The sequence below is a fragment of the Pimephales promelas genome, chromosome 14, assembly GCF_988280905.1.
Source record: "Pimephales promelas chromosome 14, fPimPro1.hap1.1, whole genome shotgun sequence".
Taxonomy (NCBI): domain Eukaryota; kingdom Metazoa; phylum Chordata; class Actinopteri; order Cypriniformes; family Leuciscidae; genus Pimephales; species Pimephales promelas.
In genome coordinates, this window is record NC_142782.1 from 13,429,478 (window position 1) to 13,451,808 (window position 22,331).

The 22,331-nt window shown below is 40.4% G+C and overlaps 1 protein-coding gene across 1 annotated transcript; it reads left to right on the forward strand.

Annotated features, from left to right (window-relative positions):
- Nucleotides 1-5,060: 5,060 nt before the first annotated feature.
- LOC120479795 (H-2 class II histocompatibility antigen, E-S beta chain) lies at nt 5,061-7,581 on the forward strand. The gene is made up of 6 exons (XM_089119448.1): nt 5,061-5,167; nt 5,431-5,706; nt 6,135-6,416; nt 6,573-6,686; nt 6,786-6,813; nt 6,895-7,581. The coding sequence occupies exons 1-5, from the start codon at nt 5,098-5,100 to the stop codon at nt 6,806-6,808; spliced, it is 765 nt and encodes a 254-aa protein (XP_088975574.1). The 5' UTR covers nt 5,061-5,097; the 3' UTR covers nt 6,809-6,813; nt 6,895-7,581.
- The last annotated feature ends 14,750 nt before the right edge of the window (nt 7,582-22,331 follow it).

Here is a 22,331-nt window from a genome sequence, read left to right on the forward strand (position 1 = left end):
CCTACCCCTAAACCTAACCTTAACCCATGTAAAGACCATCTAAATACAATGGACTAAAAAAAATAATAATAATAATAATAAGATGTATTTTTTGGGGCATTAGTTCCTTTATTAGATAGTGTGGTGTGCCTGAGTTTTCCACCTTTTTATTAAAGCGAAAAACTAACTAGCGGAAAAGTTCATGCATTATTACAATACAATTCAAGTTATTCATAATCTGGAACAGTTTTATAAAGTGAAAATATTGGTAAGCCATGAGCAAATAAGGTTGTGTTAACACGAATCTGAATGAATGAATGAATGAATGAATGAATGAATGAGACATTTATATAGCTTTTTCATATGTATTACTGTACACACAAAGTGCTTCACAATCACATCTGGGGATCTCTCCTCAACCACCACCAGCATGCACTTGGATGATGTGAGGGCGGCATCCACAGTACAACGGCGCCAGTGCGTCACCACACACCAGCTACAGGTGGAGAGGAGAGCGAGTGATACAGCCAATTCAGTGGATGGGGATTGTTAGGAGGCGATGATTGGCAAGGGCCAATGGAGAGAATTTGTTACACCTTATGAGAAGTGTCATGGGATTTTAAATGACCACAAAGAGTCAGGGCCTCGGTTTAACGTCTCATCCGAAGGATGGTGCTCTTTTAAAAGTATAGTGTCCCCATCACTATACTGGGGCGTTAGGACCCTCACAGACCACATGGTGAGCGCCCCCTGCTGACCTCACTAACACCTCTTCCAGCAGCAACCTAGTTTTCCCAGGAGGTACTGACGTAACTGACCAGGCTCCCTGCTGAGCTTCAGTGGGCAACTAATCTTGGGCTAAAGGGGGATGTGGCTGCTGGCTGTCTGGAGGAATCTGGACGAATTATAACGTGGAACAGAGTTCTTTGTGAAAACAAATAATAAAGCATTTACACAAATCTGAAAGAATAAGTATAAAAATTTCATACAGTATTCTAAAGTGAAAAAAAAGGTAACCCATTAGAAATGAATACCATTAATACACAAATCTGGAGAATTGATTTTTTTTTTTTGGAACAGTGTTTTAAAAATCAAAACTCCAACACAGAATGACTGTATGAAACAACTAATAAAATGTAATGGCTGAGATAAATATAGTAACAATGTTGACTAATGATGATGATTCCTTTTGGAGAAAAAGGCTACATCTTTGGACTGTAGTAAATCCACCAATTGCAAGTTGCATCATCATGATCGTCATCATCATCATTATCAAGCAGTAGAAGAAGTAGATAAAGAAGAATCGGCAAAGACCAGCTTGATATCTTTTTGTGTATGATTATTAATGTTAATGTTAATTCAGTGATTTTTCCTGAACCTGTGTTAATTAACAGTTTATAGTAGTTTTTCAAGACTGGAGGCACAACAAAATGTAGTTATTGATTAGCTTACTGTTACGTACCACACTAATAAAATACTATTAGTAAGCATTTCTTCTTTATTAGTTATAGGGATCAGAGATCATCTTATTTATGAGAACATAACTTTCTCCACGGCTCTATCACTGCAGAAAGTGTATGGCCCACATGGATCATGTTGGTGAATGTAAAATAAATCATAAACCAATCACATTATATGACTTTGACGTCAGTGAATCACTTTCAGGGTTTTACAATAGTCGATCACAGTTTATGGATACCACTGAAATTGTAACGGTTACCACCAGAGGGCACTCCAGATAAGACTATGTTTCACACAAACTACATTTCCCAGAACTCACTGCCCGGACTCATCATCACTGATCACATTCACCTGTACCTCATTCACTGATTGCATTCACCTGTGTCTCATCCTGTTAGTGTGTCTATATAAACCTTGTGTTCACGTTCAGTGTTTGCGAAGTCTTGTTTAAGTGTTACTCTGCATTTCTGAGCGTTTTTCCGTGTTTGGTTTCTGGTTTTTGACTTTGGATTGTTTTTTGGATTTTGATTATTGCTGCCTGCCCTGACCTCTGCCTGTTTCCCGGATTCCCACTGTGTTTCCTCCATTGTCCTGTCTGTTAATTCTTGACCCTGCCTGTACGACTAATCTTAAATAAAGCTGCATTTGGATCTTCATCTACAAGCCTCAGAGCAGTTCGTGACAGAAGACTTCGCCACACCGAGATCCAGCAACAACCGACCAACAAATGAATCCAGCAGCACAAATCCGGGAGTTTGCTGGTCAGATCGCGGCCTTGGCCCTGGATAGCCGTGATCTGTTCCAGTATACCTGGGGGTTTGTTCCTCTCGCTGCCTCCTGCTCTCTCGGTGATGAGGCTATTAAGCTGTGTTACCAGCTAGGGGCTAAGGAGGTCAACCCGAGGGAGCTCCCCAATCTCTCGGGTCTGAACTGGAGAGAGGCGGTCTCCGTTTGTGAAGAGAGTTTCATTCCAAAGCCTCATCACGTCTCAGCAGAGCTTCCAGAGCCTCGTCACGTCTCAGCAGAGCTTCCACAGCCCGCGCTCACAGTCAGCCCTGCCGAGCCTGCGCTCACCTTCCAGCCAGAGTCTCGTCCCGCCGAGACAGCCCAGCCAGAGTCTCGTCCCGCCGAGACAGCCCAGCTAGAGTCTCGTCCCGCCGAGACAGCCCAGCCAGAGTCTCGTCCCGCCGAGACAGCCCAGCCAGAGTCTCGTCCCGCCGAGACAGCCCAGCCAGAGTCTCGTCCCGCCGAGACAGCCCAGCCAAAGTCTCGTTCCGCCGAGACAGCCCAGCCAGAGTCTCGTCCCGCCGAGACAGCCCAGCCAGAGTCTCGTTCCGCCGAGACAGCCCAGCCAGAGTCTCGTCCCGCCGAGACAGCCCAGCCAGAGTCTCGTTCCGCCGAGACAGCCCAGCCAGAGTCTCGTCCCGCCGAGACAGCCCAGCCAGAGTCTCGTTCCGCCGAGACAGCCCAGCCAGAGTCTCGTCCCGCCGAGACAGCCCAGCCAGAGTCTCGTTCCGCCGAGACAGCCCAGCCAGAGTCTCGTCCTGCCGAGACAGCCCAGCCAGAGTTCCATGTCAGCCCTGCCGAGACAGAGACGCTCCACGTCACTTCTGCCGAGCCAGAGACGCTCCACGTCACTTCTGCCGAGCCAGAGACGCTCCACGTCACTTCTGCCGAGCCAGAGACGCTCCACGTCACTTCTGCCGAGCCAGAGACGCTCCACGTCACTTCTGCCGAGCCAGAGACGCTCCACGTCACTTCTGCCGAGCCAGAGATGCTTCACGTCATTTCTGCCAAGCCAGTGTCTAAAGACAAGATGGCCGCCTCCAAGCCAGTGTCTAAAGACAAGATGGCTGATTCAGAGACTGTTCAAATCACTTCTGCTGATCCAGATTCTGTTCACGTCACCGACTTCGAGCCAGTGTCTCCGGACAAGATGGCCGCCTCCGAGCCAGTGTCTCCGGACAAGATGGCCGCCTCCGAGCCAGTGTCTCCGGACAAGATGGCCGCCTCCGAGCCAGTGTCTCCGGACAAGATGGCCTCCTCCAAGCTAGTGTCTCCGGACAAGATGGCCGCCTCCAAGCTAGTGTCTCCGGACAAGATGGCCGATCCAGTGTCTCCGGACAAGATGGCCGATCCAGTGTCTCCGGACAAGATGGCCGATCCAGTGTCTCCGGACAAGATGGCCGATCCAGTGTCTGCTTCCGATCCAGTGTTTGTTTCTGTGTCTGTGTCTGTCCTTGTGACCATTTCTGTTGTAGTGTCTGTTCCTGAGCCGGTGCCTGGTCCTGAGAGGGCATCACCGCCGTGGCCTCCCGAGGGGTCTTCGCCGGCGTGGCCGCCCGAGGGGTCTCCGCCGCCTTGGCCTCCCTTACAACCTGCTCCGCCCTGGCCGCCTGCACAGCCTGCTCTGACCTGGTCGCCTCCACAGCCAGCTCCGCCGCAGTCTCCAGGTCCTCTTCCGCTCCACGGGCCTGGCCCTCCATCCCGCCCCCTGGTCCGCCTCCGCTCCACCTCCCTCCTGGACATTTTGAGGAGCGTCTGGAATCCGCTCCTTAAAGGGGGGGCTATGTAACGGTTACCACCAGAGGGCACTCCAGATAAGACTATGTTTCACACAAACTACATTTCCCAGAACTCACTGCCCGGACTCATCATCACTGATCACATTCACCTGTACCTCATTCACTGATTGCATTCACCTGTGTCTCATCCTGTTAGTGTGTCTATATAAACCTTGTGTTCACGTTCAGTGTTTGCGAAGTCTTGTTTAAGTGTTACTCTGCATTTCTGAGCGTTTTTCCGTGTTTGGTTTCTGGTTTTTGACTTTGGATTGTTTTTTGGATTTTGATTATTGCTGCCTGCCCTGACCTCTGCCTGTTTCCCGGATTCCCACTGTGTTTCCTCCATTGTCCTGTCTGTTAATTCTTGACCCTGCCTGTACGACTAATCTTAAATAAAGCTGCATTTGGATCTTCATCTACAAGCCTCAGAGCAGTTCGTGACAGAAATGATCAGGTAATATCGCAAAATGAATAATAATTGTTTGCTAAATTGTCTGTGACATCTCTTCTAAATCAATGATCTATTTTTTTCAGACCACACATAAAAGTCCAAATGTCCAAACGGAATATTACATGCAAACACTTTGAGGATTAGCACCAATACAGTCAATTTATAAGGGCTGTTTATTCAGTAATACTGAAACATTTCCATTGACATCCATTCAAAAAGGGATCTTGTCTTCTTACCAGTTTACCAACACATTATGTTTTGTTCTGCAAACAGGCTCTGACTAAACAGAAACATGGCGAACAAAATGGTTTTGGAAAAAATATTTGTTTAAAAGTAGCATTTGTATTTTCATGGTGTATAATCTTAGTGTGCTATCACTGATGAAAAATATATAGGCCTACGGAATATAAGAACAGTACAGCTATTGTTTAATTTAGTTATTAAATAATGCCATAAAACAATGTAACAATTGTTCAGATTGATAACTAAAGTGTTTGTGTTTTAAAATGAAAGCAGGATACTACCTAGCAACACTTGACACTTACACATGCAGTGACTGGTTGGACAGTCATGTCAGACATCCACCTCATGAACATGAACAAAGCACTGGCAGCATTCAGCTGGAAGTCAGTGTGAGTCAACATGTCACTGCTAAAGCTCTTCAGTTTTCATCTCATATTCACACTGTCTGTGTTCACCCTAGCAGAAAGTGGTAAGTAAAATAAGAGGTATTAAAATTATAGACTTAAATTTCAACAATAATTATATTAATTTCAGAAGTGGTAACAGTAAAATGATTTACATTATAGTATTGCAATTTTCCTTAAAAAGGGCATCTCTCTTATCTAAAGTAGATATTATTTGAAAAGTACTTTTTGAATAGGCTGATGTATTGTATCAATGTTCTTCTGTTTCTATATTGATTACATTATTATTTGACAAAACCAAATGATCTGCTTCTGCATTCTTTTTCAGCTAATGAATATTACACAACACGTTGGGGAAGATGCATCTACAGCTCCCCTGATCTCAGTGACATGGTGTATATTGATAGCTATTATTTTAATAAATATCTATTCACACAGTTCAACAGCACTCTGAGGAAGTATGTGGGGTTTAGTGAGTATGGAATGAGAAATGCAGAGTACTGGAACAATGACACCAGCAGTCTGCAGGGAGAGATAGCTGAAGTTGATAGATTCTGCAAACATAATGCTCAAATCAGGGACTCGGCTGTTCGTGATAAAGCAGGTAAGTGGCACAAGACTCTTCTCTGATCTTTACTCTTACGTGTATAACTCTTGCTTTTAACATTGCTGTCATTTTTACAGAAGCATAGATGCCAATACTAAATATGAAAAATGTTTTAATATCAGCATTTTTTTATTTATTTTATTTTAATGTGAAAGGTGTGCATTTTAAGTAAAACTAATTAATATTTCTATGGCTTTTTTAGTAAGTACTTACTTTATTAAATCTCTCCCCCCTCCCCCCACACAAACACACACACACACACACACACACACACACACACACACACACACACACACACACACACACACACACACACACACACACACACACACACACACACACACACACACACACACACACACACACACACACACACGAGACATGCATTGGAAACTGTGTTTAGGAAGTTTCTCTTTTTAATCCAGTGAAACCAAATGTTAAGCTGAGTTCAGTGAAGCGGGCTGGTGGCAGACATCCAGCTGTGTTGATGTGCAGCGCATATGAATTTTATCCTCCACACATCAAAGTGTCCTGGCTGAGAGATGGAAAAGAGGTGACCTCAGATGTGACCTCCACAATGGAGATGGCTGATGGAGACTGGTACTACCAGATTCATTCTGAGCTGGAATACACTCCTAAATCTGGAGAGAAGATCTCCTGTTTGGTGGAGCACGCCAGCTTCAATAAACCCATGATTTATGACTGGGGTAGGAGATACTCTCATATTAGCATTACATTTGTGAAGGGTATATTTGGACACGCCAATGTAGGATCAAATAGAACAAATATGAAATAGTCCTCTTATTATGGAAACACACTTATATTTGTAAATATTGTAATAATGTGAAGTGATGTGTGTACAGACTCCTCTCTTCCCGAGTCTGAGAGGAACAAAATCGCTATTGGATCCTCTGGTCTGGTGCTGGGAATCATCATAGCAGCTGCTGGACTCATTTACTACAAGAAGAAATCAACAGGTCAGTTCAGATTTAAATCATTCAGATTGATATTGTGTGTACATCATTCATGTACATGCATATTTCTCTTTCAAGATGTATTTATTTTTGCTTTGACAGGGAGGATCCTTGTACCTAATTAATGATGGTAGGTTTCTCATTGTGTATTTGATAACTCAGACTCAGTTTTCAAACTCAGTCACATGATTAATAATTATTTAAATTTCAGATCCTCATGCTGACTGCAAGTGGACTAATGGAGCATTCACCCTTTATGTATCTGTCATACACAATCCTATAACAATCCTTGATGTTTAATTTCTAAAAGTTTAAAATAATAATGACATAAATATAGCATCAAATCTGATACTTATTTTTCAATGAACTTTACATTAAGATCATTTTTGAGCACTATTTTCTTTCACTATGCAATGTAGGCGGTGATTGAAAATGGTGTGCGAAATATAGAGATAATAAAGCTTTTTTTTTTTAAAGTTTATCTCATGTTCACAATAATGTAAATAGAAGCAAATATTTGATAGTTAAAACTGAGGTGCAAGTCTTTATTGTTACTGAATAAATGATACCTGTACAAACAAATAAAGCATCTGATAAGCAAAACAAGTCCTAAATGCTCCTAGTGAGGCTCTTCATTTCTGCTTTAATTTCTCAAAATGTTGAGAAGAACATTGTCATGATTTTCCTGTACTTTTTAGCCATAAATTAATGTTTCTTCAAACATTTTAGAGAGATAAAAAAACTTGATTAATGAGAGAAATTAAAAGATGAGATTAGCATTTGGCTGATAAGAGGTAATCAATGAAAGTAGTCTTCATCTCATGTGAGTGTACATAATTCTAAACATTTGAAAACTGATGTAAACTTAATGTAAAATAAAATAATGCTGAGAAATGTTTCTGAGTACATCTTTAAGTTCATTAAACTGCCCAAGTTCCAGTAAAGGTCGATAAAGGATTTTGTTGGTTCATAGTACTGTTATTTTCCATAATAGGTTTGTTATTAAGAAGCAGGTTGAACATTATATACAGTTCTGATATTGCAAAAAAAATAAAAAAAATAAAAAAAAAATAACAACAGTAAAGGGTTAGGCCTATAATAATTTCTCATTATAAACACATTTTGTTACTTTTTTTTTTAAATGATTAATCATTGGAGGATCTTTACTTCCATAAATATTCCATATAACTAAGATTTAAGTCACTCATAATCCATCTTTTTTCTCAACATGCAGTGGTTTAAAAAAGTTAGAAGAGTAATCTTTTTTCCATAAACAAATTTCATTAAGGTCCTGACAGTGTGAACAAGTTATTCACTAAATCATTTTAAGAAAAATGAAAAAAAAAAAAAAAAAATACAGTTTTTGTCAATGAATACAATTCTCCATGCACACAGACAATGAAACAGGCTCCTAATTTTAAGGAACAATTCAATATCACAGCATGATGAAACAAATGTATAAATAACATGATATCATGTCTATTTAGAATCACCCCTATAGTCTGAATCAGGTAAGATCATTTCTTCTGCATATTACACTGTTACAGTACTGTAGTTCTGGCCTAGTGAGTGAAGCCCTCATATCTACTTCACAAACTCCAAGTATTGTCATAAGCACCTCCATTGGCAGGAAAAGGATTTGCATTAGTTTCTGTCATAAACCATCCATTTTCCAGTTCAACATGCCTGTCCCCCCTCTCCTTTTTGTAGCACTTTCTACAGAAACATGTTGGATAAAGAGCATGCTAATTTGATGTCAAGACAAGCTAACATGTCAGTTAGAAACAAAATAAAAATCTAAAGAATGGCCAATGTTCATTAAATTGACAACACAATAACAATGTTTTGTGGGAAAAGCTGAATAGTTTTCCAAATTGGTTTATAATTAATCAAGTTAGTCCTTACATACCGAACTAAGATTTATCTGAAGTCAATACTGCATTTTTTATTTATTTACTTTGTTGTATGTTGCTGAAACAATTTTTAGAACATAGTGTGAAGGCATACCAAACCAAAATTAGAGTTTCTTCCACATGATTAAGAAAATGTGGTTGGCATGTTCACTGTCATTTGATGAAATAGGAAGTATCACAGATCTAAATACTTGTTGCAGGTTTGAATGTGTATTTGATACCATTGAGATTTGGGTACTTGGCTATAGGCTAAGTAGTTATAGGCTACTTGGGTACTTGTACCAAATTGTTTTGTAAAGTATTTCCATGTGGATTCTCATATATAATGTAAAGTGTACATTGTTTCAACATCTAGTCAGTAAATATGGAATAATACATTTTATGTAACATCAACAGCTACTCTGCATTTGTTTTTTAATTAGTTGAAAAACAAAACAAAAAAAAAAAACAGTAATACAGGTGTATCAACAAAATAGTAATTTTATAATTATTATGTTTTATAATTACAAATATACTTGTTATGATATATATATATATATATATATATATATATATATAGAGAGAGAGAGAGAGAGAGAGAGAGAGAGAGAGAGAGAGAGAGAGAGAGAGAGAGAGAGAGAGAGAGAGAGAGAGAGAGAGAGAGAGAGAGATTTGTAGATTGATTTTTGTATGACTTTTTATAACTCGAAAACTTAGGACTTTTTAAAACGATTTTAACTGTTTAGTTAGACTTAATTTCACCACATGCATTATCTTTAAATTAATGGAAGTGTGTTTCTATTTATCAATTATTGAAATTACTAGAATGCATTTCCATATCAGATATGCATGCTTTGCAAAAAATAAAAATAAAAATAAATAGTAAATGCAGCCTTCTCTATCAGAGCCACAATTTTCTGGAATAGTCTGCCCAATGAGTTAAGGGAGTGTAATAGTCTCTCCTCTTTTAAAAAACAACTCAAGTCTTGGATTGGGGACAATTACACTTGTAACCATACATCCAATACTTGAATTTGAAATCTTTATTTCAAACATAAACAGAAAGTACCTAGGGTCATAATATATATGTGTATGTATGTGTGTGTGTGTGTATATATATATGAAGAGTTCAGATGCAAAAACCTCTAAATGCCATTTGAAATTTTCTTCTTTAATGATCATTTTTATCAAGCTTGTATATTTAAGTTTAGTGATTTCACTTAAATGGCAATGATAATTACCTATTAATTGTTATTTAAGTGAAATTACTGAACTTAAATGTACAAGTTTGATAAAAATCATCATTAAAGAAGAAAATTTCAAATGGCATTTAGAGGCTTTTGCATCTGAACTCTTCATATATATATATATATATATATATATGTGTGTGTGTGTGTGTGTGTGTGTGTGTGTGTGTGTGTGTGTATGTATACTGTATATGTATATGTATAATATATGTATGTAGCCTATATATGTACAGTATATATGTGTATATATAGCCTACACTCTAAAAAATGCTGGGTTGTTTTAACCCAACTTTGGGTCAAATATGGACTAACCCAGCCGTTGGGTTAAATTTTTACATTACATTTTTAACCCAACATTTCATCTTTGTCCATATTTGACCCAAAATTGGGTTAAAACAACCCAGCATTTTTTAGAGTGTATGTATGCTTTTTTATTTTCATTATTTCTTTTTTCTCTTCACTCTCTTTATGCTTATATTGTTTCTGAAATTTCCTGTTGTATTTATCATATTGCTACTGTATTTATTAGTGTACTTTTATTGACTTTTGTATTTTAGGCAGCCTGCTAAGACCTGGCTAGGGACAACAGATGGAAACTAGCACGCGTAGCTAACTCTGGCTTTACAGCATGTAATTTGTTCTTGATTAATGAGCATTGTCCCTATCAAATAAAAGAACAAACAAACAAACAAACAAACAAACAAACAAACAAATTGGATGATTTTCTAATCAGACAAAACCATTTCAGGTCTAGAAGTCTCTACCAATGAGCTGAGGAGTTGAATCAGAATCAGATTGGGGAGACATCCAACATGTGCAGAGCTGGGGTTACTCCAGGACTAGGGTTGGGAACCACTAATCTACAGTTTAACACGTTCGATGTCTTTACTAACATTTCTGGGCCAGCAGATGGAATTACCAAGCAGCTATAAATGAGTTCAGCTCTCAGATTTCATCAAAATATTTAACTTGTGTCTTGAAAGAGAGAGGAGAGAGAGAGAGAGAGAGTGCAGTGCCGAGGACATGTTTTTTAAACAAAAAAGCTTGTTGAATTGCACTAATTGACATCAAAATAAATATGAGCTCATGGGGTAGTCAAAAACCGAAATAATTACACATGATTTTAATATCAACAATCTAAAAGGTGTGCATCATGCCTGACACCTACATGAACACTTTACATAAACACTTTACAGTTTTTTTTATGACTGAAAGACATTCTCTTCAAATGCTATTGAAGATAAAAACCTTTATACCACTGTCATAATAGGTAACTTTAGAGACGGTCCCTAAACTTGCAAATATCAAATGTTCAATGTCAAGCCAACTTTATGCCAGAATTTCCCTAGGAAATGCTTAGCGTGAACCTTTGCGCGTGGTTCATATTCTGAGTCCATCTGCTTGCCTGTTCCTATAGCTCTATGTAGTAGGCTATAGCCTACATTCCCAATAAAGTTTGGTCTTTTATATCTTTGTATTAGTTCATTAAGTTACGTTAAGCATCCCGGCAGGGGAATCCAGAGAGGAATATAAGTCTACCTCAGATTTAATCTTTGATCTGTGTGTCAGCATCGGTGAATAACGTTATAATCTCATTCACAGTAGAGGAAGCTGCTTTCAGGGGAGGTGATGGCGCAGTGGATAAGACACATGCCTTTGGTGTGATTGATCCGGGTTCGAATCCATCAGCCAGAAACTGAAGCTTCCCTTGGGAGCCGCCATTGTAGCAGACCATCGCCTGCTGTTAGCATTCAATTGACTCCTATTATTCAGCGAATAACTTTACATCTGATGCATCCAAGGACTCCATTTGTGATGCGATCTGGGAAAACCCGTCGGATGTTGTGCTGGTACGTTTTCAGTAAGGTCTAAATATAGATTGAATGTCAGTTTTTTGTCAAAATTGGGTTTTTATTAAATTGTTATTCTATAACATCTTGTTTATCATCTCTGAATATATCTTGGGAAAATTCACAAGTTTAGAGCAGAAAAATACCGATTTATAATGTCCTGCTGAAAAGACTGTGTTTCTCTTTAAGAACACGCGGGCGGAGCAGAGGGGCAAAAGACTATATCTCCCATTTGGCTCTCCTTCTCATAACACTATAAAGACAGTTCACCTATCAAAATTAACCACATAACAGAATAAAGTCCAGTCCTAGGTGAACTACAACAGCCCGCAAGTTTTTATGGTTACACTTTATTTCGATAGTCACTTTAGACGTTCTACTAATTAGAAGTAACTTTTCAGCTACGTGTCCCCTAACTCTCATTACAGTATTAGTATATTATAGTAGACTGTCAGTAGACTGTTAGGTTATGGTTAGGTGTTAGGCTTTGTATTAGGAGAATAAGTTTACTTGTAGTCGCCAATTTACTTGTAGTCAGTTGAACGTCTGTTTGGGGACCAACAAAATAAAGTGTTAGCAGATATTAAGCTGACAGTCTACTAATACTCTAATGAGAGTTAGTTGACATGTAGTTAAAAAGTTACTTATAGTTAGTAGAATGTCTAAAGTGGACTGTCAAAATTAAGTGTTACCATTTTTATTTATTTATTTTCAACCTGCATTATAGTGTGGTGTGATGCGGAGCACAAGAGAACAGCTAGTAGGCTATATTGAGTAATTACGTCACATCTGTACAAGTAAAGAAGAGTCTCGGCTAGTAGGATATATTAAGTCATTACGTCACATCTGTACACATAAAGAAGAGTCTCGGCTAGTAGGATATATTGAGTCATTACGTCACATCTGGACACGTAAAGAAGAGTCTCGGCTAGTAGGATATATTAAGTCATTACGTCACATCTGTACACATAAAGAAGAGTCTCGGCTAGTAGGATATATTGAGTCATTACGTCACATCTGTACACATAAAGAAGAGTCTCGGCTAGTAGGATATATTAAGTCATTACGTCACATCTGTACACATAAAGAAGGAGTCTCGACTAGTAGGCTATATTGAGTCATTACGTCACATCTGTACACATAAAGAAGAGTCTCGGCTAGTAGGATATATTGAGTCATTACGTCACATCTGGACACGTAAAGAAGAGTCTTGGCTAGTAGGCTATATTGAGTCATTACGTCACATCTGTACAAATAAAGAAGAGTCTCGGCTAGTAGGATATCTTGAGTCATTATGTCACATCTGGACACATAAAGAAGAGTCTCGGCTAGTAGGATATATTGAGTCATTACGTCACATCTGGACACGTAAAGAAGAGTCTCGGCTAGTAGGCTATATTGAGTCATTACGTCACATCTGTACCCCGTAAAGAAGAGTCTCGGGTAGTAGGATATATTGAGTCATTACGTCACATCTGGACACGTAAAGAAGAGTCTCGGCTAGTAGGCTATATTGAGTCATTATGTCACATCTGTAACCCGTAAAGAAGAGTCTCAGCTAGTAGGATATATTGAGTCATTATGTCACATCTGGACACGTAAAGAAGAGTCTCGGCTAGTAGGCTATATTGAGTCATTACGTCACATCTGTACCCCGTAAAGAAGAGTCTCGACTAGTAGGATATATTGAGTCATTACGTCACATCTGTACACATAAAGAAGGAGTCTCGGCTAATAGGCTATATTGAGTCATTACGTCACATCTACAGATAAAGAAGAGTCTCGACTAGTAGGCTATACTGAGTCATTACATCACATCTGTACACATAAAGAAGAGTCTCAGCTTGTAGGCTATATTGAGTCATTACCATCTGTACACATAAAGAAGAGTCTCGGCTAGTAGGATATATTGAGTCATTACGTCACATCTGTACACATAAAGAAGGAGTCTCGGCTAATAGGCTATATTGAGTCATTACGTCACATCTACAGATAAAGAAGTAGTCTCGGCTAGTAGGCTTTATTGAGTCATTACATCACATCTGTACACATAAAGAAGAGTCTCAGCTTGTAGGCTATATTGAGTCATTACCATCTGTACACATAAAGAAGAGTCTCGGCTAGTAGGATATATTGAGTCATTACGTCACATCTGTACACGTAAAGAAGAGTCTCGGCTAGTCGGCTATATTGAGTCATTACGTCACATCTGGATACATAAAGAAGAGTCTCGACTAGTAGGCTATATTGAGTCATTATGTCACATCTGTACACATAAAGAAGAGTCTCGACTAGTAGGCTATATTGAGTCGTATGTCACATCTGTACACATAAAGAAGAGTCTCGGCTAGTAGGATATATTGAGTCATTATGTCACATCTGGACATATAAAGAAGACGTTTCGGCTAGTAGGCTATATTGAGTCATTACGTCACATCTGTACACATAAAGAATTAAACCCCGTTTACACCTGGTATTAAAATGCGATCTGTATCCAGATAAGTTATCCGGATAATAAGTACTGATTCCATTTACACCTGGCCACATAAATGTGTTTTTGCAAAACGGATATAAATCCGATCTTCACCTCCTGCGTTATATGCAGATTTATTGGATTGCACGCCACCAAAAGCAACAGATCTGAGCGGCATTTTATTGATCATCAGCTAATTTCCAAATCAGAGACATCAATAAGAGAGAGTGGCAACAGGCCTGGTAAGATAATTTCGTTTCTTTACTTGAAGATGTGTTAACTGCGTCTGTGACTTACTTTCACTTTTATTTGCGATGTTTGCACGTTGAATAGACGCTCAGCTGCTCATCTGCGGTGATGCGTGTCGCGTGTCGCATCTGACTAGGCTATAACATGACATATAGCCTATATAACACGCTCTCACTCGTTTATTTTTTAGCATTTTTGGGAGGAGTAAAATATACATATGTGGTTTCAACAACCAGATTGCGTTTACACCTAGTAAAGATCCGGACACAATGCGAGCCAGACTACCTCCAGATGTGGTCAGGCAGATCCGATCACGATCCGATCACAACGCATTTACACCTTGCATTAACATGCATTTTTTATTATCCGGATAACTTATCTGGATACAGATCGCATTTTAATACCAGGTAAACGGGGTCTAAGTCTCAGTAAGTAGACTATATTGAGTCATTACGTCACATCTGTACAAATAAATGAGTCTAGGCTAGTAGTCTATATTGCATGTGAGGATGCTCAAGGTGGAGATTTATAGCCTTTTCTCACAACACTTTATAATTAAACTTATACAATTGGATGGCAGATCCAGAAAGGTTCAAACGAAAATCACAGTTAGAGATTCACCCGCTGTTAAATGCAAAAGACTTCAACAAGACAATCAACAACATTAGTCACACAATTACATCCACAACCAATTACGTGTACAGAAGTAAATAAAGTTATTGTGTAACTAATTTGAAATGGCATGAATCTGCACTATAGATATCACTGATATTTTCTGTGTCATTTACACTTATCGACCAATGAGGGTATTTGGTCCCACTTTATATTAAGTGGCTTTAAGTACTATGTACTTACATTGAAGTTACTACTTTGATACATTGGACTTCTTGTGTACATACATGTTTTTACATTGTACTTATATTTTGAAAATACCTGCATGTAATTACAACTGTAATTAATTGATGTAATTACATTTGTAATTACACAGTTGACCCTTCCCTTACACCTTAACCCACACTGATACCTACCCATACCACCACACCTGTCCCTAACCTTACCCGTATCCCACCTCAATAGCAGCAAAAGTGTTTTACAATACAACCTGAACACAATAAGTACATTGTACTTATTTTCCTATGTAAGTACACAGTACTTAAAGCCACTTAATATAAAGTGGGACCGGGTATTTTATTAAAGGCTCTTTGAAAGAAACTTTATAAAAAGGTTTCCAGCGTTCACCAACTTGAATCTACCTAGAAACAGGTGGTATTATATATATCCTTTCTATAATTGGTAGATCAGTGAATGAGGAAACTTCTCCAAACTTTTGTGGTTGTGGTCAAGTTTCACATGAACATTGCTACCAATGAAAGTGAAACTAAAGATTGTTGCAACCTGTAAAAAAAAACAAAAACAAAAAGAGTTTGGTTAGTTTGCCCTCAAATCCATTGTAATTAATTGTAATATTCATTGTAACACATTTTTATTAACTAAATCAAGGTTGTTATTAAGGTTTCATGAATTTCAGATTCTCTCCTTACTCAATATGAAACATTTTTTTTTTTTTTTTTGTAATGGGATGGTTTTGAAAAGTGGTTCAGGTATGCCAAGCCTCTGAAACTAAACCATATACAGAGATTATGGTTTGCATTCTGTGGGGAAAGGTTGGCTTGTTTACTTCCTGATAAGTGAGCCAAACCAGATACACAAGAACACAGACAGAGTATTAAGTATATAAATTAAAGTTAATAAAAAATAAATTAACATTTTAATGAAAAGCCAGATTAAAAATAATAATTATTGATTTAAATTTATGAATGTATGCAATAATTGGATTTTGAAGATTTTTTTTTAATCTTGATTAGTACATAATCAGATGTATTATGTATTTGTGATGTTTAATCACATGAGATAAAGACTGGATGAACCTGTGTAAGAATCACAAGAACATAGGAGTCCTTGCTGTTGGATTCAAGTGTCTGAATCCAGCGGCGAGTGCTCTGCTGGCACCCAACCCAAGAGAGCAGGTGATGGCTGATGAGGCGGGTAAAGAGGATGTACAACCTGAACCCTCAGAGCCCCACTGCCCTGCGTTTGTTGAGTTGTTGAGTGTTATTGAACATGCTTCAGCAGCTGCGGTAGAAGCATGTGAGGGAAGAGGCCTCTCATCACAAACGTTTCTTTCCATCATAATTCAGCTCCCGTTAGCCTTCCATTCCTGCCCGATCTACACAATGAGACCGAAAAGGCATGGAAGAACCCATATGCAGCACAAATCCTTCGGCATCAGTGTGTAAACTACACTGATGTTGAGGGGATGCACGAACATGGGTATGTGTCGATGCCCCCAAATAACGAGACGTTCACAAACTATCTTACAGCTGAAGAGGCACGGAAAATTAGTGCTCTGGCCCTGCCTTCTAAGCCACTAAAAATGACATAGCGCTTAAATGGCAGAGCATTCGTTAATAGTGACTGATATTTCTGCACTTTGTTAAGACAGCAACATTAATGGCTCCAAAACCACACACACGATCGATTAGATCTTGTGTGGAGTGCATGTAGAAAAATAATTTAAGGGACAACCTCGATCCATCAGGAAATGCCAGGTCGCTACATTCGCCAGGTCACTGCACCTTATGGAGCGTTTTTCTTTTTTGCGCGAAGAGACCATTTGCCGGAGATGTGTTAAAAGACAGCCCATTCTCACCCCCAAGGCGTCACCTAACTGACGCCTTGGGAAGCATTTTTACTATGCTTCAATATCTGACACTTTAGGTGCCCTTTGGTGTCAGTTAGATGACGCCCTAGGATCGCGTGTAACCCTACCCCCACCCCAGACCTAAACCTAACCGCGTCATCTAACTGACACTTTCCTTTAGCGTCAGTCAGATGACGTCGTGGGATTGCGTCATGTAACTGACGCTAAAGGGCGCCTAAAGCGTCAAATATTGAAGCATGGACAAAGGTGACGCCTTGGGGTGAGAATGCGTTGCAAAAGATAGCAGAGTGCATTAGTTATTATAAGGCTGCCGGTATAATATATAATAATACACAGATTTTATCATCTCTACACTGGTTACCTATTAAGTTCCGCATCAACTACAAAATACTACTACTGACCTATAAAGCCCTAAATGGTTTAGCTCCTATGTATTTAACGAACCTTCTTTCGCCCTACAATCCACCGCGTTCCTTAAGATCACTAAATTCAAGGCTTCTGGTCATTCCTAGGATGTCGAAGTCCAGTAAAGGAGGGAGGGCGTTCTCGCATTTAGCTCCAAAACTCTGGAATGGCCTTCCCGATACGGTCCGAGCCTCTGACTCGCTCACACAGTTTAAAACTAGATTAAAGACGCTTCTCTTTAGTCAAGCATTCACATAATGCTTACCTTTTAGTCGTCTGTTATGCCATACGGAACCGTTTGCCACTGAAACTGCTTAACGCACCAGTGGGGCTCGACAGCCTTTTAGACAAACGGGTCGGCGCGTATGGTTGGGTTGCGGAGAGTTCAGGTTATAGAGTTTGTGAGTTATAACGGAAATCATTATGAACATCAGCTATGCTAATTATTTCCCACCTGCCTTTCTGCTGTTATTTCGGGACGCTTGTCCCGAGAAAAATGGCGTTCGTCAGGTCCAGTTTTGTGTCCAGCCTCTCACGGGGATTTCGGATGCCCCAACGCCTGTGATGAGACGACTCAACGCCTGTGAAGAGACGACTCAACGCCTGCGATATGTTATGGCGCCGTTTTATTCATAAACAATATTTATATTTAATATTTATATTTAAACAATATGAATGTAAGCCAGAGGAGAACTGGCCCCCGACTGAGCCTGGGTTCTCCCAAGGTTTTTTCTCCATCCAATCTGATGGAGTTTTGGTTCCTTGCCACTGTCGCCTTGCTTTTGGCTTGCTTTGAGCTTGCTCAGTTGGGGTTATTTAGTGTTTAGCAATATTATTGATCTGTGTTGTGCTACTTTCATGTTATCAGTGTGAAGCTGCTTTGATACGATCTGTATTGTGAAAAGCGCTATATAAATAAATGTGACTTGACTTGACTTAATAATAAATTAGTAAATAAATAAATGAAAAGGAGTAAGGCTGCAAGCCAAATCATTCGCCAGGTACATGTAGTGCATCCCCATGGGATTAAAATGCTTTCACGAGTTCACACTCACTAATGATCAGAGAATAAAAATGGTTATGCGTATTTGGCGTGCTGTCCGGGGGGAGGGCCAACTTGGGGCCGAACCCAGAGTATTCCCCCCGTATCTCTGTTTAGGAAGATAATTAGGCAAGTGTGAGGAGATGGGGTGGTGGAGGGATGCTGAGAACAGTCGAGGAATATGGGTGAGTCGACTGTGTGTTTTTATAGGCTTTACTTGTGCTGATTGAGTGAACCAGTTGATTACTGATTGCTGACAGCTGGCTGACTTGATTGTTTGATCATTAGAACGTGATCCTCCAGAACCTTGTTTATAAAACATCAATTAGTACAAGGAATTTGGTGGTGGTCTGCTAAGCATTCTTGCCTCTAGCCTTTCAGTATCTGATTGTAGGTCAGTCCCTCAAGCCTCATTAGGAGAATTTTTAGGAGAAATTTTTTTTTTTACTTATTTTTTCTCACTATAAGAGTCATCTAACCAAGGCCCGCTTTTTGCATTATATGTAAAATCCTGGTGTAACAGGGTATAGCAGCATACACTGAAAAAAAAAGTCTGTTGGATTTACATGATTTGATAGTGTACATCGGTCCCACATGAACCAATTAAGTTACACAAACATAATTTATTAATGTATCTTCAATGTCATGGAATTAAGTCATTTTAAGTTATCCATTTTAAGTAGTGTCAAAGTGATTTTAAAAGGCTCCCTGATTGGATGTTACAGGTATTCAAATTCATATATTCATTTATCCAATTAAGATTGAATGTGTTTGTCACTCATCTCAAAATCTAGTCTATAGCCTGCAGTTAGTTACCAATAGTACTTGGTAGCATACTGAATGCTAAGGTATACATACACCATCAGCAAAAAGCAGTTGCTATACACATAGTTCAATCGGTCCACAGCCTAACCATATCATCCACTCTTCTCCACAATGGTAACCAACTGTAATTCAAATGGTTCTAACAATTCCAATGTAATTGAACATTAAACACAATTACACACTAACCTTTTCTTATTTTCTCAAAAACATATAAAATAACACTTCATTTCAACATTTATTCTCTCATAATTCAGACATATGCAAAGCATGCTGGGAATTAACATGCACCGCCCAATTTCAGTTAATGCAACACAAATCATTCATGTTATCCAACACAAACGGATTAAGTAAACTTAAATTGTACATATATTTAAGCAGATTGGACACAATCAAATTAAGTTTGGACAAAATGTAAAGCAATTATGTTGCTTAAGCTAATTTTAATTAAGCGATTTGAACAAGCAGCAAAAATCATTTTTTTCAGTGATATCGTCGCTGCCCGATGAAACTCACGTTTGTCCAAAACGGTTACTTTTCAGGAAGTGAAAAAAACAAGTAATTTCAAAAGCAGCTGAACGCAGCGTTGTCATGCTTGGTACAACATCTTTAAATGTCACCATATTCTTGCCAGTGTCATGATATAATCCAGATTTGACCCAAAATCGAGTTTAAATGGACATACGTGCATATTGTACAGTAACGGTGGTCGATACGCATTCTTCCGATCATTAATTAGAATGACCAAATCGCGTTTCATATTGACAGATGAATAGGCTACTGTCACGGTTGGTAAATCCTATGTCTTCTTCTCGTCTCGTGTTTCTGTTATTGTTGTGTGTGTGTGCGCTGATGGGGGGGCGTGCCGCTCTATCAGCGCTCATCAGCAATCATCACCACCAGCTGCAGTTAATCTTCTTGTGTATATATTCTCATCAACTTCTCATCTCCTTTGTCAGATCGTTGTTTGTGGTTCCCGGTGTGTTGTCTCCTGTCTCGCTATTCGTGTTCAGCTCTGGCCCTTGTTCTCTGTCATTTGGATTTGTTCATCGTTGGATTCACCACCACCATCACCACAGCACCCTGCACCGGACCATCGGATCCCCTGCGTCACTATCTCTGCCTGTTAATGGACTGTCTGTGTGTGTTCGTCAAGCTTATAATTAAATAGAGTTTAACTGCACTTGCTTCCTTGATTCATTCATGACAGAACGATCTGACCAAAGCATGGAAGCAGCGGAAGACTCGCAACGATCACTGAACGAGTTTGTGGGAAGCTGTCTACAACGGATGGACACACAGGAGAAGAACCTCAACGACACAGCTCGCGCTGTACAGGCATTAGTGACGCAGGTGTCTGGGCTCACCCAACAGATTCAACACCTTCGTCTTCCCACTGCGCCACCCGCACCGCTGAATCCTCCAACACCACCACCAGCGGACCCATCCCAGTCAGAGCCGCGCCTTCCTACTCCAGAGCCTTATGCAGGTGAAGAGAATTTTTGTCGAGCATTTCTGACCAGATGTACTATGCATTTTTCCCTGCAACCCAGGACGTTCCGCGAGGAGGCAACCAAGGTGGCGTTTGTATTGACGCTTCTGACTGGGAGAGCGGCGCTATGGGGGGCAGCGGTGTGGGAGAGCCAAGACGACTGCTGTTCCTCGTTCCAGAAACTCTCCGACGAGATGCGGCGAGTGTTTGATCGGGCCGCATCAGGAAGAGAGGCTGCCAGGGTGTTGACGGAACTGCGTCAGGGTGACAGATCAGTATCAGACTTTTCCATCGAGTTCCGAACCCTGGCAGCCGAGAGCAAATGGAACGAGGAGGCGCAGTGGGACATGTTCCTGCATGGGTTGGCTGACCGCATCCAGAAGGAGATCTACGCCCTGGACCTGCCCACCAAGCTAAATGATCTCATCGCGTTGGCGTTAAGAGTGGATGCACGTCTTGCTCGAGTCAAGAGCCGAGGTCAACACGATCGTTTCTCTGGAGGCATCGAGGGGCAGCGTTCAGGAGGCGAGGGAGCGGTCAGCCCTACCTACGATCACGAGCCCATGCAGGTGGGTCGAGCCCGGCTTTCCCGGGAGGAGAAGGAGAGGCGGAGATCCCTGGGCCTTTGTCTGTACTGTGGGGGAGCGGGACATTTGGCGTTTCATTGTCCGTTAAAAGGTCCAGCCCGACAGTAAGAATGAGGCTACTGTCGGGTGGGATCTCTGCCGAGAAGACCTCATCGACATCTACCTTCCTCCCGGTAAGGCTCCGATGGTCAACTCACCTCCACGATTGTCGAGCACTACTGGACTCTGGGGCGGAAGGTAATTTCATGGACCATTCATTTGCTAAGAAACTTCATATTCCCCTCAAACCCCTCGCACACCAGATTCATGTACACGCTCTCAACGGCCAAAGACTCCCCACTATCTCATGGATCACTGAAGACATCACCCTCATCACGTCAGGCAATCACTCGGAGACTATTTCCTTTTACATTCTGGACACTCCACTAGCCCCTATCGTTCTTGGTCACCCATGGCTCACCCGTCACAACCCCAAAATAGACTGGCAATTCAAATCAGTAGCATCATGGAGCAGTTTTTGTCATAAGTCTTGTCTTGTGTCTGCTTGTCCGTCTGTCTCTTCTCGTGTGTTACAGGAGGAAACAGTGGATTTATCAAACGTGCCCACGGAGTATCGGGAGCTGAAGGAAGTGTTCAGTAAGTCTCGGGCTGATTCTCTTCCTCCGCATCGTCCCTATGACTGTGCTATAGACTTATTGCCAGGTACGTCTCCGCCTAAGGGCAAATTATATTCACTCTCAGTCCCTGAGAGAGAGGTCATGGAGAAATATATTTCTGATTCTCTAGCAACGGGATTCATCCGCCCTTCCTCATCTCCAGCGGGGGCGGGGTTCTTTTTTGTGGGGAAGAAGGATGGATCGTTGCGAC

Bases quoted from the DNA above. Each gene is read 5' to 3' on its own strand.
- LOC120479795 (XM_089119448.1), top strand. From the start codon at position 5,098: ATGTCACTGCTAAAGCTCTTCAGTTTTCATCTCATATTCACACTGTCT. The intron at 5,168-5,430 runs GTAAGTAAAATA...ATTCTTTTTCAG, and splicing joins GTTCACCCTAGCAGAAAGTG to CTAATGAATATTACACAACA. The intron at 6,687-6,785 runs GTCAGTTCAGAT...TTGCTTTGACAG, and splicing joins CTACAAGAAGAAATCAACAG to GGAGGATCCTTGTACCTAAT.